The sequence below is a fragment of the Vanessa cardui genome, chromosome 7 (genome assembly GCF_905220365.1).
Source record: "Vanessa cardui chromosome 7, ilVanCard2.1, whole genome shotgun sequence".
Lineage (NCBI taxonomy): Eukaryota > Metazoa > Arthropoda > Insecta > Lepidoptera > Nymphalidae > Vanessa > Vanessa cardui.
This window is the reverse complement of record NC_061129.1, coordinates 11,149,993-11,171,049: the sequence shown is the minus strand read 5'-3', so window position 1 is coordinate 11,171,049 and position 21,057 is coordinate 11,149,993. Positions and strand designations below refer to the sequence as shown.

Genomic DNA, 21,057 nt, shown 5'->3' with positions numbered 1-21,057 from the left:
TTTGTCTTGGGACACAAGCTTGCTGCAGGCCAAATTTCAAATGTTAACTTAAACGGTTTCACCGTGAAAGCCTAACTGCCAGACAGAGTAACTTTCGCGTTTATAATATTTGTATCGATTTGCATAAATTTGCGGTACCCGTATATAGCATATAATAAGAGAATACCTAAAAATTATTATAGGTATTCGCAAGGTAATTAAAATATTGTGAAACTCAATACAGCTGTAGTAGCTGTTTTACCGAATGTTTCACAAATTACCTCTATAAATAATATGTTGTGTGTTTTATGTAAAATATTCACGAGAATAATGATTATATGAACATAACATATGAATTAATTAACGTTGTTTGAAAATAGTTGTCGTGTCTATAATATAAATTGAGTTTATGGATAGACCCAAACATAATACACGAGTAGATAATATATCAATACGTGACAATCGAAGTGAAGTTGCAAAGGTTTTTTGTTCCCTATATATATATTATATAATAATATATATTATAATGTATATTCTTAAGATGATACTAAGAAGAAGAAGTGAAGAATAATTTGCTTCAATACAAATGCATTATTTTGTATAATTGTACTTGGCATTTCTTATATTTTTACCACGATTCCACGAGGTCATGACTTAAACTGTAACTATATTTATTTTTTATTTGTATATAATTAATATAGATAGATCTGTAACAATATATTTCAACGAATTTAAGTTAAATAGGAAAATGTTAGAGTGTATAAATCTCGTTCATTTAATTTATAATAAATAATAGGTGCAGATAAAGTTCTTAAATTAAAAATCCAAATCCTTTTATAACAAGAACCTAAATAAGTCTTATTTTTTAACAATTGACTTTCTCATTATTTTGGACCATATTTATTTAAACCATATTTATTAAAACATAAGTATGAATCAAACCAATTATATCAATAATTTTATTTAAAATACAATGTATATTTTAAATTGAGCTTCTATATTTTGTCTTGGTAAATCTATGTAGGGTTCGGATTAGCAGAGCGGTAACACTATTAAGAGTGGAGCAGAGATAATTATATCCTGGCGCGTGCTATCCTTAAGTCTCAGGAAATATCTAGTTTCAAGATAAGCTTGAAAGTACATGAATAAATACTTACTGAATGTTAAGCCACTATAATTAAATAAGTTGTTCCGAATGATGAATTAGATATCGTTTGTATTTCTCGTAACTTACAAGAATATTTTAGTTGACGTTCAAATGAAATTGTCCGTTCTAAAGTAGGGATATTCTCTACGAAATAAAATCATATCGCACCCACGAAATGATAAAAACTAACTTACGGTGATAGGGCTTTGTGCAAGCCCGCCTGGGTAGAGGTACCACCCACTCATCAGATATTCTACCGCTTAACATCAGTACGCAGTATTGTTGTGTTCCGGTTTAGGGGTGAGTGAGCCAGTGTAACTACAGGCACAAGGGATATAGGCTCTTAGTTTGCAAGGAAACATATACAACATTTTATCACTAAAATCTATGAATCAATCATTATCAGAAAAAGATTAATAAATCTTTTGAATATTTTATAACATTTATTCTCAAACCTCATTGAGTTGGTTTGTTTGTAACAGATTTCATATGTAATACAATCAAGAGCTATCCGTTGTGACAGGCATTACAAATAGTTTTGAAACTAATTTAAACAATTGCGCAACACATTAAAGACAGCCATATAAGGAAATTATTACACAAGGGTACAATAAATTATATTGCGCAATATATATAATACGTCTCTCAGTTAGGGCAATTACAAAGTTATAATTTGATAGCTTTTAAAATGAAGACGAAGACGTATCATCTATTCTAACGCCATACAGCAATACTTTGTACTATTGTATTTTGGTTTACAGGGTGAGTGAGCCAGTGTAATCATGGATACATGTAACATAAAATTTAAGTTCTTAATTACTATCAACATAGTGTACTTTCAATATATTAGGATTCTATAAACGCATTTTCATTAAATAAATGACAAACCAATACACCAGACTACTAAAAGGACAGGACCCTTTGCGCATGTGTACCAGCTTAGTAATTAAATGCCATATAATAAAGTCGGCTATATTTACGCGTGCGTTTTTAATTCTTGATATTACTAGTTTGAAACAATACATATTAAACTTTTTTTTGGAAGATAAAAAAACCATTTGCGATGCTTTCAATATGAAAAAAATACATTGTAATTTCTTTGTGTGCGGACATCGTAGAATAGCTCGTTAACCCTCCCTTTGGTTCCCCGACATCTGACACTGGACAACAAACACCCCCTTAATTGCTGTCAGACACGTCACCCCGGTTTATTAATTTATTCTACGTATAAGTTGCAGCCCAATAAACGTATACGTATCGTATTTTGCTTGTTTAAAATTCGTTTAGTGGTTTGGTTTCTTATATTACAAAGTCGGTGAGGCTTTTGAATCTTAAGTCTGAAGTCACTGCGGTCTCTTCAGAAAAATAAATGAAAATAAAATATATATATCTGTATTTTCTTACTTTTATTAAAATATACGTAAGTTTATAGTTTGATAAACATATTTAAAATTCTTTTATAAATATGTATGATACATTTTGTTAATAATTACATATTTAATCTTCTTCACGTTTAATTTTATAAATATGTCGTCTTTTTTTAATGTTTTGCTATTTTTTGCAACGCCCGAATAAAAATTAAGTAATTTTAAAATTATTGTTTTATAGATTAATATTAATACAAATGACACAACACATTTATTTCTCAGACAATATCTCTAATTTTATGTGCCGTAAATGAAAATAAAATATCACTACAATTGTTAAATTTCATCATACTATATTCAAACTATATTACTTTCCAATTCTTCCTTATTATTATTACATATCAATGTATAAAGGGAGCCTGCATTTCATTAGATATCATTTTCAATTTGGATCTTGGATTTCAATTTCCGCGAATCTCATGAAATCTCCTCAGTGACATTACCTTGAGGGTAACTTACGCTGTAGGGAACGTAAAGTGATGAAGTTAAACCTACCAATTTACATAACACCATCCAGTCGGGTCTAAATGGCTCATTGATTCCCTTCATTTCCCTAGAAAATTATTGGTAATACCTTAGGAGTGTGGAGAGAAATCACTTCGTCAGTATGTTTCATGCAGATACTTTTCTATACTCATTTATTTTTTAGCCGACTTTGTGTTTAGGTTCCTCGATATCTTTGTCGTGTACAACATAATATTTTATTTTCACAATAATATTGAGATTTTTCCGTAAATAGGTTTTTCAATACACATACATAATTTTATTACCATTAAAAGTGGAAATTTATTTTCTATCCGGCTAGGAAAACAGAAATTTCTTGCAATAACATGCATGTATTATAATCCTTCATATTTGAATTACTAAGTTTGTTGACGAAAGTTCAATTAAAATCCATTGCGTAATTTAAAAGGTCTCAGCGTATAAATGAACGAAGCATTTTTATTTTATACTGCCTAGAGATATTCGAAGATCCTGTTTGTGGTTCGAAATTGTCTATGTGTAAATTAAATTTATTAAGTTTTATTTCTTAACGAGTGGTTGACGTAATACGTAAACGTTTCGTAACTGAATATTACTGGTATGCTCTGTGTTATAATCATGAACCTCATGTTTAGCGTACTTGAAATAAAACATTTTGAAGAATTCTACATACGTCGGATGAAAATTACGTATATACGTATGGAAGCCGCGAGATGAATCGAGCTCTTTCTTCTTAGAAAGGGCAGGAAAATGTAGCTCAGCAGTAACATTTAAAGGCTTAATTAGTAATAGTCTTATCAGTAATTCAATTTTATCATCATTATTTAATTCAAACATTTGTTTGTATTGCTACATTGAACAGGACTGTAATAGACGAGTTAGAATTAGTTAATTAAACCGAAGTGTTTGTAGGCGGTGAGCTCTTCAACAGCTAATTTCACATACAACTTTTAGCATTTAGCCTATTCGGGACTTTTGGGTCTTTTAAACCTTTTCATTACATTTTTCGATTGTGTTTATTTAACTTTGTAAAATACTTATAAACAATCATAATTATTTATAATATATATGTAATTAACTGATTTATCGATACAACGGTTAATAGGTAATTAGGTAATTCTATATTAGGAATAAAATATTCACTATGTTAAAAGGACCCGATCGATGGCAGTGTTCGAGTTATTAATACATTTTGTCTTATATTTTCGTGGACAAAGAACCGACATGGGGAGGTGTTATTATAATCGTATCAAGAGACTCCGTGTCTCTGCATTTTCTTTAGAATATTTTTTTATATTCTGTTATATCTTAAGAGCAAATTTTAATCTCTTATATATTAAATAAAATATCTTTAGAGGCTGTTATTTTAGAAATATGTCATATACTCGTGGTACAGTTATCTGTCAGCCTATCAGGATGTCAACCACCCATTTATCAGTTACTATACTGTCAGACAACAATACTGTGTACTGCTTTGTTTCGCCATGTAAAACTGTCAAGGCAGGCTAAAAGAGTTTCAGTTGGTGGCACTTTGATTGTGTATGTATGATTTATATTGCTAATAAATATTCAGCTATTCTCCACTGACATAAAAAGAAAGGAAATTTATAAAGTACAGTAGATGTATGTTTTGGACGCACTAATTAATACTCTTTCTTCGCTCAATAGCTTCCTCGCGTATCACCGACCACTCTCAGCAAACTTCGTGAAGGCTCTAACAAAGCCTTATTCATGCGGGTCTTCTTAACGATAATAGGAACCCTCTTTCAAAATTAGTCTTCTTTCATTTTTCTTGTATAAATAAGGTATTCGTTAATATTTTGTAAATAACTTGCAAAAACTCGAATAGAAAGTTAAAATAAATTGTTTTAGCATTATAGGCATATAATTGAGTTCTTACTTAGATATACGTAGCATATAAACTGCGAAACAAGTACACGCAATATATACCAAAATAGTAATCGAAATTCAGGCCCACATATAAAGCCGGTAAGAAATGTATTTGTTCGGTCTCCTGAGATTCCCTTGGTGTTCCACGATGTAATACAATATGTTTGATATTGAGCTTAGACTGGTTTATATTTACAGAATTTGATGTTAGTAAGAACATTTGTAAATACATTTTTATATACGAGCGTACGTCTGGATACAAAGGAATGAGGTAATGGATTCCCGTGATCTGTTGAGTATTATTGTATATATATTTTACAAAGCTAACATAAATCCTATATTGCAGACGAGAGGAGCGCCATCTTGAAAATTGAACGTTTAACAAATCCCGTAGTGATGGGTATCGAATGGCCTTCCATTCGATACTCAATAAAGTGATGAATTTGCTTATTTAGTTGGGTAGATACTATTTTTGCTTATAAAAACTTCGACGATCGATGTTATATCAGCTTGGGTTTTAACCTTTAATAAATATATTCGTTAACATATCTTTGTAGAGAATGAAATGAAGTGACTTATTTTTTTTTAATGTGATAATTTTTTTAACCATTTAAAAATATGTGTAAAATATTCGCAGCTTTTAGTTAGTTTATATCATTAGTATTAAACGTGTTAAACAACGAAGTAGCAGTAGTAGAATTAGGTTTTGTAGGTGTTTGAAATGAGAAATAGTTACGAATAGTTCAGTTAGTCTGATTATATTAATGACAGCATTCGGTAATAAACTTATTCTAATATAATAAGGTAGTATTAAAATTTAAATATAGTAAATCCACCTGCACAACGTATAATATTGATTTTAATAGAAAATATATTATATTTAAATTGGTCGAATTTCCTTTTATATATAATCATCATTTAAGCATGCATTTTTATCCATAATTATTGCAAACATGAGATGTGGACAGTTAAACAGCGTCACAAATATTGACTTGGCGTCGGTCCGTAGCTGTGCCGGTTGCCAGTCCCGCGGGCCCTCGCGATGGTTGGCACTCCGCCAACTACTATTCGTCCCGCTACCAAATAAACTCAATGCTCGCTTTTATTTATTTGAAGATATATTCTTAAACTGCAAACATTTTCAAGGAAAAGTTGCCTATATAATATTTAATGTGCCTTCGTTTACCAATTCAACGGAAGATTTTTGTATCTCGTCCATTACGAATAGAAACTTTTTGTACAAAGCGGTATTTTTAAAATTTACTGAAATCTTTTACATGAATAATCTAAAGATTTGTAAGCAAGGTTTGTATTTATTCCAGACGGATTACTTGATTAACGCGGAGACATGAAGCTGGTCTTGAAATAAGGGTAATAAGTATTCGTATACACCCCGTTTCATTTTTGGAAATACAATGTTCATAGTCATTCCACGGTTAATTAAAATAAAATCATTGTTACATATGGTTTCCAAGCAACCGATGTTGATTTTAATATGAACTTACACTAAATTGGAAATTTGGTATGTTTGAAAGTCTGACTCTTAGGAAGTATTAGGTAGTTGTCCGATTTCAGAATATATTTTATTTGTGTCCATTTATCGAGAAGGTTTAAAAATTCGTTACTTCTGAATATATCATACAATGAATAGATCATTAATCACATTCGGCAACTTATTTGAAAAATATTCGGTATTCTTCATATGTGTGCAAAACAAGCAATAATCCAATGTAAAAGCGATTGAATCTGCGGGGCATGACTAGTGAGAAATAAGAAACTATACATGTCATCATAATATCAGTTCTACGAACGTTAGAAGTGTCTCCGAGGATTTCTTTGTTATATCACGTTACTCGCAAGATGATGAATTGCTTCATGTAAAAAATGGTATCGCTCACGGGTAATGCCACTGTACGTAATGTGCCGCTCTTAATCTCCTTTTGTGTTCCGACTAAAAGGATTTATCCGGTTCCCTTTTTACGTGTGAACGGTACTACGATTTTGATAGACTTACGATATTGTTAAATACTACCCTTTGTAGCAGACTATTGAGTACAAGATTTAATAGTAAATTTAACAGAAGAACATTAGTTAATGTATTTATGATTAAAATTTTGTACCGGTAGACTAAATACAGTAAGTATCTGGTAATATGTTGGGTTTCGATATTGGTTTAATAAAAAATTAAGATATATTTATATGTTGAAATAAACCAATTTGTGACCTAAGTTTGTCTTACAGAAAAAATATTGATTATATATTCTAGTTACTACGTAAGTACTGTTAAATAGTTTTTAAAATATTTAAATAAGAGATTGTCCAAACACTTTGAATTAATTTATTTATAGGATGACATTATTCATTCGTTGATATTATTGATTGTTTGAGTTCCATCTACATATTATATTTACGGTTTTTGCCTCTCAGGAATACGTATGAGCAATACTATATATGACATTTAATTACATGTACATTATAACTTATTAACTGATCAATCCAGTTTTACGCGCGATTTAATTAATTTTATATTACATTTTCATAGTCGTTACACGCTAAAGTTGCTTTTGACATGTTATGAACACGTTAAAAATCCGCTATAACAATGTATAGACCTTTATACTTATAGTTTATTTTTAATTAAACTCAACGTAGCTTTATTGTAGAGTTTCGCCGACATTTTCATATTACACGGCGCCGTCTTCGAGGCGCGTGTTCCATTTAACAGACTCAATTTGAATAAGCCTGACACGGAGGTGACATCTCGTAGCGGTAATGCAAATTTCCTCCCAGCGATCGTCGAGTGCCGTAGTTTCCTACTATTATTTGCCACCTGAATTGCCTGTCAATCAGAGCCCGATTGTATCAGAGCAGTTTGAATAAGTCATTTTGAGATTACGCTATGCTATTTACACATAATAGTATACGCAAATGCATAGATCTAGTCCTTGCATATATTTTTTTAGTATAACATAAATGTAATTGTAACCCGTGATCAATGTATACGATCAGAGTGCTCTATTCATCATTTCAATATTATATTTCGAAATAACATATATCATATCTCTTACAGGGGAAATATTTGAATTATTGTGTGTATAATATATAGTTGTTCTATTATGTGGTGAGTGAGTCAGTGTAACTACAGGCACAAGGGACGTAGCATCTTAGTTCCCAAGGTTGGTGGCGCATTGACGATGTAAGGAATAGTTAATATTTCTTACTGCGTCATTGTCTTTGGGTGATGGTGACCACTTACCATCAGGTGCCCCATACGCTAGTCCGCCAACCTATACCCTAAAAAAAAATTTGGTTCAGATAACCTTAATTACGATTAAAAGAGGATATAATGTAGCTATGGTACGACAAAACTTAGATGTAACATCGGAAAATTCAAAAAACCGATTACTACCGATTTACACAACCACTAGAAATAGCTCCCTATCGCGCCATTCGACGCTATTCTTCGCTATAGATTCCCCCGTCAGTTCAACTCGAAAAAGCAAGTGCATGTAAATTGACTTGTCAAATTAACGAATCTATAAGGTCAAACGATATTACAAGTTAATGTAGATATCATATTCACATAAGAAATAAATATTGATAATTTGGGATAGCGTACTTAATTTGGATGTGATCGGTTTTACGAATTTTGCCGATGCTACATCTAAGTTGTGCCGTTACTATACGTATTTGTGGTTCTATTAAACCGTTTTTAAATTTTTATAAATATTACAACTATAAAAGTTAAATTACTAAACTGAAATATCCTAAAATAAATGTATGTATCGTTTTCCAAAAAAACATATTGTCCATCTGTGGCAAATTTTTATGCTAAAGTTTCTCATATGTTTTCGGACTTTCACGTTACTTATAAAAGTTGGTCCTTCTACAAAAGTTTCTGGCGTATATAAGTTTTACCTAACTTATCGTTGGCTTTGGAGTTTCTACGTGATGAGATGAAACAATAAAATGACGAGACAACATAAGTATTTGATTATTATAGATGTGTATTACAACCCTATGATTCAGTCAAATGATTTTGATTATGATTTCAAGTCACTCACAATCTCTTTTTTTTCAACATTTGTAGTAAGTTCAAAATCAAAATAAACTTTATTCAAGTGGGCTTTTACAAGTACTTTCGTGTCGTCATTTAACAATTAAGTGAAGCTACCACCGGTTCGGAAAGCAGATTCTACCGAGAAGAACCGACAAGAAACTCAGTAGTTACTCTTTTTCAACATTTAAAAAATACAATTATATTAGTTAAATACAAATACATATATATGTATGTAATGTATCCTGCCTGGAAGTCAACATGTATTAATTCCAAGCTTTATTATCATCTACAAAATAAAAAATAAAATGTATTTAAAATAAGTGCCAAATTCTCGATTGCTTGTTATTGTTACTTATTAAATAGTTACGTAACAACTTCTTCCGATTGGAAATAATAAAATTAATAGCCCCGCGTGCGCTATTGTTGGAGGTACAAAAGGGTACCTTTTGTGCAGAGATAAAACATCTTAGACCCGATGATTGGCAACTCATCGACGGCGTGAGGAGCAATTTGTACTTCTTGCAATTCCAACATCTCTGAGAGGAGGTCATTATTTGTCGGTGCCCATTGTACTTAAATGACTTTCTTAGTAAAATATGAAGACGTCAGTCCAGCTAATGATAATAAAAAATAGATTTTTCTATTTTTTGTTTAAATTTCGTAAATATATTTGAGTACTTAAAGCCAGTCAACATTTGAGAAGTGCCCAAAAGTTAGGAAATTAAAAAAGTTTAAGAATTAATATTGTTCAAGTGCGAGTGCAAATATTTTTCTTTTCGTTTAATCTTTTTATTTTGTCTTATAAAATGAAATTTTCGGCCAAGTTTCTTAAAAGTCTTATTATTATATTGTATATTGTTTAACTATTGCATCATATTTTGGGGGAGAATAAAATACATTTAATTCTGCAGTCTCGCTATCAGAACACGTCCCTTTTTCCCGCCGTAGTTATATCACGACAATAATCATGTCAGTCGTTCTAAATTCAAAAATATTCTTTCTATTTTATATTTAATCAGCAAATCATATTAGTTTAATGAGGTAAATTGAAAAAAGAAAAACAATAAAATAAAAGATTAATTTTAATCTGTATACGAAATCATTGTTGTCATTAGGAATCCGAGAACATGTATGTTGTATTAGTATACGATGTGGATAGGTATGATGAGGCGTTCCAAATACATATCGACTTGGTGGTGTTCGTAGCTTTGCCGCTTGCCAGTCCCACGGATCGTCACGATATTTGGCACGCTTCCAACCAGCATTATTCGCGCTGTTACAAATAAATGCGCTATTTGCTCGTATTCAAAGTTTTAGGATAAATAAAAGCAATATCTTAAGGCTAGAATAACCTACTTATGTAATGCACATAAAACGTATTTTATATTGCTTCTGCTTGTGTAGATCTTAAATGGATTCTATAGACATATTTAACTATCAAGATATATAGCAATGTTGATATATATTAATATCCATTATTAATGAGAAGCTGGCTCTATCTGGCTGTCGGTTGCTCCTTCACGGCAAAACACTCAAAGCGACGTTAATCAAATTTGGTGTGAAAGAAGTTTGAACTTCTAGAAAACACATATGCTTCTTTTAATGGCTAACTTGACGACCGCCTAAACCACGAGAGAAGCCGCGGGCGGCAACTAGTATTTGTATAAACTTTAGATGCTTCTATTATAGCTCAAGAAGATTGCACTGTCTTGTTTTTGCCGGGTTTAATTATATTGGCAATTTGTGGGAAATTCCTTTGAGAAGACTTAAGGGTATTAGTTTACGTTACGTTTAGATGATAAGCCGTAGTCAACAATACAAAACACGTCGCATTAACTTATTCAAACGCACTTAGTATTCCAAAGTAAATACTCCTGGTATTTTAATTGAAAAAGTTTTTTTGAACACGATAGATCAAATAACATAGCAACACTCATCAACCATAATCTAAGTAAGAATCTTATGATTTAAGTATTAAAAAATACAAAATCAAAATATGCTTTATTCAATAAGAAAACATTAAATTAAATGATATAAAACCTTTTTGCTTCTCAATTTTAACATTACTTCATATTTCATAGTGTTTTGTAATTTCTTCCATTCTTTCCCAGCCGTGACGTGGCGTCTAATACCTAGTTTTCCGAGACCCTGCAACTCGAGGTAAAAAGATTAATTTGGAAGCCCTTAGAAAAAGATAACAAATTGCTCTTGCTTGAAGATTAGATTGTTCAAAGATAATACGACTACAATACGTCGCTGTAGTTTCACTAATCTTCTTTTGTTGTGAGTATTAGACGATTTATTGGATACGTCTTTCCATGTCGGTACTACAAGTTATACAGTGCTTTAAATTGGGTATAAAATGTTTTTAATACCATAATACTTTATACTATACTATTAAAGTACAATCTACAAAAGTAAATATTGTGGTAATGTATATATTAAACATTTGTGTCATTTATACCCACAGGCGTTTTGCCTCTACTTCGCGCGGGAGCAATTTGTGGCCGGTATTTGACGGCATCTTTTGAAATATAGTTTTCATTTTTCATATTCAAAATTAAAATATGTTAATAATTTTAATGACTATAAATAAAACTATATTGTTAACTTTATATATGTAATATAAATATATAAAAAATAATTATAATATCTTAAAAGATCTTAAATCATTTAGAAATATAAATGGACAATTATTAATAATACAATGATAACTTTCACATAAACTTAAGTTTTCGGTGATATTTTTGATAGGTACTACATAATTCAAATACCTAAATTCTGACAGCGCTTCAAATTTCCTGCTGCCGATCACCGAGGGGCGTAGTTTCCGTACAACTAGTACGAAAATTAAGCTACCATTCCGTTCGGTAAATTAGTGAATTGCACACTTGTGCCTTCTATGAAAGCAATTTAAATAAATGTTATATATTCAATTCATATTCAACTATTATTATTATCTAAAACTATTCAATGTTTTAAAGAAACGTTTCACGATTGTAAATACGTTATCAATTTGGAAATTTCTTATTAATAGTCCAATTAAAAACTACCATAAGTCGAGAATAGAAAATATCCTGAGAAGAACCAGCGAAAAACTGAGTGGTTTGAAAAAACTCAAGTCTTCAGCGATTAGGCCCCAATTCTCTATTTCTACTCAAGTCAAAGAAGAGCTAATTTGATACAGACAAAGCTTAAAGAAACATTTCAAAGCTTTAAATAATCTGCTCTTAGCTTAAATTATGCATTTTTAAATAAAACTGCATTGTTATTCAAGTTTATTATTCAACGGCTTATAAATTATTAAAAACTAAACCTTAATTCTGTTTCAAATTACGTTCAAGTCTCGATTGTAGAGTACTCGTTCAAATATCACAAACGTAGTTATCTGATCTCTTGGGACGAAATTGCGGCTGCCACGATATTTCGTATCGTGTAATAAAATTATAGTCTGTCGTTTTGAGAAATATTTTATGTATAGTTACTTTAATATTACATAGGAGTGTATTGGTGTTTACGTTACGTTACTTAACCATATATATTCATAAAGGAATACATGTATATAACCTCTTTGGTATGGAGCTAGCTTGTGGCCTCAAGGTCCTTAATTCCAAGCTCGAGTCAGCAAAGGAAAACATTCTAAGTAGCAGTTGAATTAGGTAGTTGGAGTGTTACACTCTCGTGCCTCGTAAAGCTATTAGTTCCTGATTTGTCTCTGGGCGAGTGGGGTTATGAAACAACAGTGTATGCTCCTTTGTTTGCGTACAAGCACACTACTGCGTAGATGATGTGATTAGTCGCGGTGGCCGCTCTTAGGATTACATTAATTGTATTATTATAATGTTAACGATAACTTACATCATCCTTATATAATAATCGATAACTATGTCTTTTAAAAATAATATCGATATCCACCCACAACGAAATTGTTTGGAGTGCAAACTTCTATAAAACGCTTAAGATTTGGCTCAGTTCGTCCTGAATTTTGTAAGAATTTTTTAAAAGAACCGATGCACTCGTCTGTATAAAAATATGAAACGAGGCTTAGTACGCTAAAACAATTATATTGAAATAAAACGTGGAATCATTTGATATAAATGAGCTTATATTCTGTTAACGGTCACATTGTCATAATTTTCTTTTCTTCGTATCAACGTAAATCTCATTATACTCGAAGAAATTGGGACAGGAATAAAAAATACGCTTTCTTATTACTGTCGCAAGAGTCTTAAGGAAATTGACAGTATCTTCACTGTATTATTATTAAACGCTTAATATTTTCCTCGTAATTGTATTAAAAGGTTGTTTTTCATTTTAACAACTATGTTTATAGTTTCTTTAAAATAGTTTTCTCTTATAAAAGTAAATATTTTTAAGCTCTGAATGTTATTAGCTCGGTATGTGGACAGTTAAATTGCCTAACAAAATATTGACTTGGTTGCGGTCCAAACTTTTATTGGTTGCCAGTCCCATGGGTCGTTGCCAATCCTTGGCAAGAATCCAATTGACGTTATGTATACTCCGTCGTTGGTAATACAAAAACAAGTCATACAATTTGTTAAAAAATAAAATAAATTTTATTTTACTTTTCAAGTGAGTAATTGGAAAAATATTAGCATATTATAGTTATGTATGTAGCATGCATGCATAACTATAATATGCTAATTATACTTGATTAAATTCTTAATTAATTAATTAACGCATTCGGTATAAAAACGCAAAATTAATCTCTCGTCATCTGTGACATTTTTACAGCCAATGATTTATACATTTTTAAGTTTCACTGTATGATTAATGACATATCACTTAGGTCCCTCTATACGAGAGATCCAAATATAAAAATAAAACATACCTACACTTGATCTTTATTAATGTGACACAAATTTCCTTTTATTAGGGGCCGATTTCCAATTATAAATAATTGAGCACTCTAATTGATCTGTCAATCAGTTCGGTTATATATGTCTCTGTTCAGTATTAATTGCAAATCATTAGGAAGAGGCAAATAAAAATATATTTGTACGTACACGTTACACAATAATAAAAGCTTGTTAATTATTCTTATTTTCGTTTGTACATAAAATAAAAAACTTAATATAACACCTACCTTTTTTTCTTTGTAATATACCTTTTTTTTATTTATTAGTTTAAGATACATATATGGCATAATTATATTTATATTATATTTAACTTAAATACTCTATGAGCAGTTATTTATGTCTGGTTTTATTTATTAAAAATAATACATTTAAATGTCAAACTGTATTAAACAACGTGTCCATAATTTTGATGTTACTCTATAATATTATATTTACCTATTTCTAATTTCTTTACCAGTCGATACAACGGCACAGTACGACGCGGTGCGGGCGTACCTCAAGGAACTGGACATTTCGAGTGCTGTGTGGGTTGGCCTGATCCGCAGCAATCCTGATGGCGACTTTACTTGGACGTACGTTACAACACTATTTTTTATTTAATGCCATAGCTATAGTTTAGTTTGGCTAAGCAATTTATGCCAATCTTTTTTCGATCTTTAATCAAATGATAAATAAACTATTTTTAGGCTTATAATGTTGTCATCTACAAATTAATTTATGTAAGTTAATTTTGCCATCAGAGATTATCGCGGCTTAAGCGGCGATGGCTACTGGAGCTCCGCACCGGATGCCCGCTCCGCTCCACTATGTGCTGCCGCTGACCCAGCTGCTGACTACCGCTGGGAGGCAAGGGCTTGTGGTGGCCCTTCGGTAGCCTCGTTCATTTGCGAACTCCCAGGTAAAGGATTAAAGTTATTTGTGATTAAAATATATATTCAATGAAAATAAATATATCAGATGTAATGTTAGGCAATTAAATCGTAATTTAACCATGTACTACAATTCTTTAAGAATATAAATTTTAAAACAACGAACTAATGTTATATGGATAAATTGTAAATAATATTATTTTCAATAGTTCCACAATGGGCACTTGGAAATGAGGGCTGTATGGTGAGAGCTTTGCCGGCTTTGACAGCCCTATATTTACCTGAAAGCGCAGCGGTACAGCTCACTGCGGATTGTGGTCTAGCTGGCGTGAAACGCGTTCAATGTACTGGAAACATGGTATGACACTATGAGACAGTTTTAAAAATATTTTATACTGTATTATGAATTATTTTTAATAAAAAATGTTTTACAGAAACGTGAAGACCTCTTGAGAGAGTTATCCTGTACTGAAGATGAACAATCATCCACTTCTTCAGTGGTGACATCGTCGACTATGTCCTATCAAACCTCAACAGATTCTGCATATTCTGATCAAGAAACCAACAACGAAGCCAGTACAGAAGAAAGTGGTACAACTGAACATGAAGATGATATCAATCAATCTAGTACTAAGTTGTTCACTAAAACTTTTGTAATTTCTACTACAGTAGATACATGGACGCAGAAACAAGAAGCACCCATTACTAATTATAGAGTTCCGTTAGATAAAAACATCAACTTAGACATTATGGATAACAATAATCTATTGAATAATGATATTCCAAAATTAGGCAATAATGATGAATTCTTCACAAATGAGGAGAATGAGAAGTTAGAAGATGAAAAGAACATGCAACATAAAAAACTACACGATGAACTTGCACGCCTCGGCAACTTTGAAACAATATTTAGCCAACCCACTGATCATTTTGTACCGCCCTTAGTTATGGCAAAAGCTAAAATTAGTGACGATATGACAGCTTTGTCTATTGAAGAGAAATTAGCACAACAGTTTGCTGAACGACAATTTATAGGACATGATAACATGCAAAATGATAATGTAGATATTAAAAACGACACCAAAGAAAGTTCTTCTACAGAAACTGTAGATAAATTATATATAACAGACAATCCATTGACAAATATCATGTCTTCCACTAAGGTTAATGATAATATAAGTAATACAAAAAATGTCTTACCAAAGAAATATAATAATAAGTACGACAATTCTAAAGGGAAATCTTTAAAGAACCGAATCCCCACGAAATCTACAGAATTTTCGTCACCATCATCCAAAGATAAGACAGACGCAACGTACTCAACAAATACACCGCTTAAAACATTTGAACCAAAATTTCATGCTAATAATTACCGGGTACCAGAAGAAGATTCATCTCTTGAACTCACTGTTATTATAAAAGAACCTGAATTGAGTGGGAAAAATAAAGATGTACAAACAAATTATACAATTGTAGACATTGCTGAATTTGAAAAGAAAAACTCGACGAATAATGAAACCGAACATAAATTAGCGTATACTGTAACAACGGATCACCAGGTTATAATAAGCGATGAAGTTATCAAAATTGAAATAATAAATGAGAAAAAAAGCAATCATTCTAATATAGATATCACGGTGTATGAAATTACAACTAAAGTTCCGACTTATAAAGATGATATTGAAACCAACAAAAGTGAAATTTTAAAACAGTCTAACCAACAAACAACGACACAGCCTAATGAATTACCACTAACGTTTAACAAAACGTCTACCGCTTCCTCTGTAAATGATTTAATTACTGCTTCTATTCTCCCCACTGAACGGAATTTAACTTCATCTGATATAATGTCACAACCTACTGAAGCGACTTTAATAACTGTTACTAATGATTTAAGCACCGATACGGATACGAACAATTTGACGTTTGACTTTAAAAGCCAAAATATATCTGAAGACATATTTAAGTCACTCAACATTTCAACCAATGAAAACGACGATGGAGGTAATGATACTGACTTCGTTGAGCATTTAGAGAAGAATGAAACAGATGTAACATCCGAGATTGATGATTTTCAGTCGCCGTTATTATCTGGTGCAAGTGAACCCTTACATAAGCCCAACAGGTCTAGGCGACCGCAAACACAGAATCGAGCAAATAAATTTAACCCATTTCGAATTTTAGGTTAGAATTTTTACACAACATTCCTGTATTTTAACTGCCATACAAGGAAATTCTAATAATAAAAATATAAATGACTGAACCAAAGTAAAACATCTACCTAGCAAGTATTTCACGTTCACAATAATATTGTGATGGCACAGTGCACTTAGCCGATTCTCATATTATATAATCAGTGGTTTATAGTAGTTTTATCATGATTCATTACGATTTTTTCAAAGTAAATTCGCACTGCATGTTTCCATAATATAATTAATATATTTTTAATATCACTGACATTATAATATCATCAATATGTATAAAATAAAGTAGTCAATTCATATGCTTCAAAAAAGAATGGAACTATGTCATCATTATGATTGTATACATGTTTTTCGATACGTTGTGATCGAATTTATAGAAATTGCCCATCAAAGTGAAGAAGATAATCAAGATTGGAGAAATCTAAGTCTTGTATCTATTCTGAAACACATATCTTATGAAACCTTATGTTACATTTACATACGATATTTATCGAATGTCATTTTAAATAGTATATTTATATCCCAAAGACAAATAATACTTCTCCTGCAATTTATTTTTCGGATTAAAATCATATTTTGGTTATATTTTTATCCTTTGAAAAGATGAATAGAGGCATCCTTTTGTCTCTGAAAAAAATAACTTTTTACAAATAATATTATCTAATAATAAAAATTCGTAGAACATCAACACAATTAGTAGAAAATAAGTAATATTCATAGTTATATTTACTGTTATTAAGAAAATGAAAATTCATGAATCATATCATTCTAGAATAAGTCTTAAATGTTTTATAAAGATACTCTAAGTAATAAATTATAAATTAATTAATAGCACAGTGAATGGAAGAACTTCAACACAGGCGATAAAAAGAAATAATTACCAGTTTTGTATTACGCTAAGCGTACTTGTAAACATCGAGCGGGATGAATTGAAATAAAAATAAAATAAATTCTATGAAAAGAAAAAACTGTGTGAATGAATGTCTAATGATATTCGGTTTATAAATTATATTTATCACTTATGTAGAAAATAGATTAATGATTTTATAAATAAAGATTTAGACAAATTATGTTACTTTCATTTATTTCAATTGTAGCTTCAACGTAAGCATATCAAAATTATAAAGCAGATTTTACAAAGTGTAGAGCACGGTGGACGTGGTTTCCACGACTAGTCGCAACTTTTGAAACATTTGCCGTTGTCAATATTTGTCGAACACTTCAGCGCCAGCTCTCTCAACTTCGCGCTGGTCTCAACTTCCATTCAATTTTCTTCAGAATTTGTTTCCACACTTTACTTAAAAATTGTGCTCAATTCATAACCGACATGCAAAATATTGAGTTAAGTCATTTAATAACGTATTAACGTATAAATTAAAATAATATTACTGAAAAAGTAGGAATTTACAATTTTTTGAAAGCACAAACTAAGAGCACAATATAATAAAAATGTAATGACTTGTGATTAAAAGTTATTCTAATTTTTATTTCTTTATTTAATCCTGACAACACGCTAACGATTAATTAAATTATGGGAACACTTAATAAGTTTATTGTTCTTCCTAAAAATACCTGTATTACGTGATATTCTAAGCGGTCGACTACATATAAAATCATAAAGATAATTTTACCTTCAATCACCTTCGTTTACAGTCTGTAATTGTATTGCCAGTTGTACAAATATAACATATATACATATATTTTATACCGTAAACTTATTCTTAAAAAATACTATCTACGATCTTATCCCCTTGTGCTTTTTACTAAACAGTCGTAGCCGGAATTTACCAGTACAGGGTTTGTTTTTACTCGTACGTTCGTTAAACCTTTGAATGACCATGGAAGTACATATAAAATTCTGTTATGTATGGTAGATCTAGTTTTAAAATTTAGGTTAATGAGAATGTCCGGATATTTTTTTTAGACACCGTAGGTATTCTATTTAGGATCGTCATAATGTAGTCATTATATTTCAACTGTTTTATATTTTTTACAGGTTTTTTTTTTTACTTTTTATTAATACCATTGTCATACGACTATTAAATTTGTAATAAATAATCATTAAATTGTTCGAAATATTCTATCTGCTTAAATTGGTTTTTTTTATATTGTGTATGTGTAGATACCTACACATACACAATATAATAAAAGTATTTATATATATGTTAACTTATACATATTAATGTTAACCGATATTATAAAAACTATTCTTGGTAAAAGAATATTTTATTTTACTATTAGTGTGGCGAAAACGTATCCATCGTAAGATACATTAAATTTCATCCTGATAATTAGGATGTTGACTGCTCTGATCCGTCCGTCTGTCGTAAAAAGTAACTATAAAAAATGAAATAAACCGAGTCGTCCATTTTCATTAAGGGCTGGCAACTTTTTTGTTCTTTCAACGTGCTAGCTCTAAATATCATTTTATTTTTTCTTTTCTAAATGTTCTATTGAAACAATAAAACGATTTAGGAATGCAATGTTATTTGTCGAGAACACATCCACGAAAATCGAAATAAACTTGTGTCTAGTCTTTATTAAAAAATGTTACTCGGACTGTAGCCGGCTAAACCCAGACCAATTCAACCTCAAAAAAGATATGTACAAGTTTGCGCGTTAACCGCTAAAAACACACCACTTATCGTATATCCAAAATTTGAGATTATTCCCATTGCTGCCACAGCTGGGCTTGAATCATCGACGATCAAGCCGTTTTCAAACTGCTTTGCTATTGACTTTAAATCATTCTGCTCTTTCATCCTATTTTTATGGGTATGTTCCGAGGAATTGATTGGATTAATCCCGGCTACGTAATTCCATCTTCGGATATCGCGTCAGAATTCGAAGTTTCATCCGCATTATCTAGATGTATTTAAGACAATTTCTGCTTCGCCAGTCTGTTAAACCACTTTTCGCTGATGATGATATGGCAAACTTTAACAAAAAAGATCTACATATTTCTCAAAGGTCGGCACCGCACTAGCAAGACAACACCAAGGGTGTTGCAGGTGTCCTTAGGTAGTGGTGGTCACTGTCTGTAAGGTGAGCCAGCTTGTCGTTTGCTTAAAATTAAGCAAATTCTAGACTTTTATCAATAAGTATATATTTTTAGTTTGATTAAAATATGCAATAGCATATTGTAACGTTTAACTATATGTAACTATATAACAATAAGTTTCATAATAATAAAAGTTCTTGTAAATTTCAGTTACAACGTTGTCCAAAGTACATTTTTATCGTTTATTTTCAAATCAATATAAAAAGTAACAACCCTATTCAAGACTAAATTAAAGGCATTTTCGTATCTTCATAAATTTGATGAAGGATCTCCGAGAAATGGCCCTTTTTAACCTCCTTTTTTCGATACATACTTTGATGAAATATTAACGTTTATATATAAAATGATAAAATATATTTCTAAAATGGTCTAGATGGCAATAAGTAGTTTTTTTTTGTTATCATTGAATTTGGTGGAAACATTCAAGTTTGTAAATAAAACATTTTTATCAAGATACTTAAATAATTCATTATCCTCAAAATACTAAAATATTGATCGTTCGAATTCTTTACTAGTTTTAAAAATATAATAATATAAAAAATAGAACATTATGCATACCATTTTGTATAATAAGTAGCTATACTAGCCCATGCCATGCTATGCTATGGCTATGCTAGCCCATCTGGGTAAGTACCACCCACAACACATAAAATACTGTGAAACAGAAATACTTATTATTATTGGATTCCTTTTGATGGGTAGTGATCTAGTTTAGTTATAATATATTCACAAAACTTCTTAAGACTCGTTGGCAATGTAAAGAATGGATAATGTTTCTCACAGTGCCAATATCTTTGGGCGATAATTATTTACTATCAGGTGGTTATACTGCCAGTCTCCCTCCCTATTTGATAAAAAAAATCTTAACTATAGGCGATGAGGGATTAAAGTTATTACAATTAACTTAATTGGAATAATATCGGTTAGCCGACGTTCAAGTTTAAGACTTTAAAGCATAAGCAGCTGAAATATAGAGCTCTTAATAATTGATGAACGTTCAACCGTAGTTTCAGACTGGTTTTGATCACTAGACTGAATTTACGAGATATCCAGACAC

General features: G+C 31.0%; 1 protein-coding gene across 1 annotated transcript in view; it reads left to right on the top strand.

Annotated features, from left to right (window-relative positions):
* The window catches only part of LOC124531434, a 44,844-nt gene extending 26,837 nt beyond the window's left edge, over positions 1-18,007 (top strand). Inside the window, exons 3-6 of the mRNA XM_047106019.1 lie at positions 14,324-14,438; positions 14,607-14,764; positions 14,945-15,093; positions 15,170-18,007. Of these exons, the coding sequence (XP_046961975.1) occupies positions 14,324-14,438; positions 14,607-14,764; positions 14,945-15,093; positions 15,170-16,924 (2,177 nt within the window). The 3' untranslated portion in view covers positions 16,925-18,007. The remainder of the gene's footprint in view (positions 1-14,323; positions 14,439-14,606; positions 14,765-14,944; positions 15,094-15,169) is intronic.
* Positions 18,008-21,057: the final 3,050 nt, after the last annotated feature.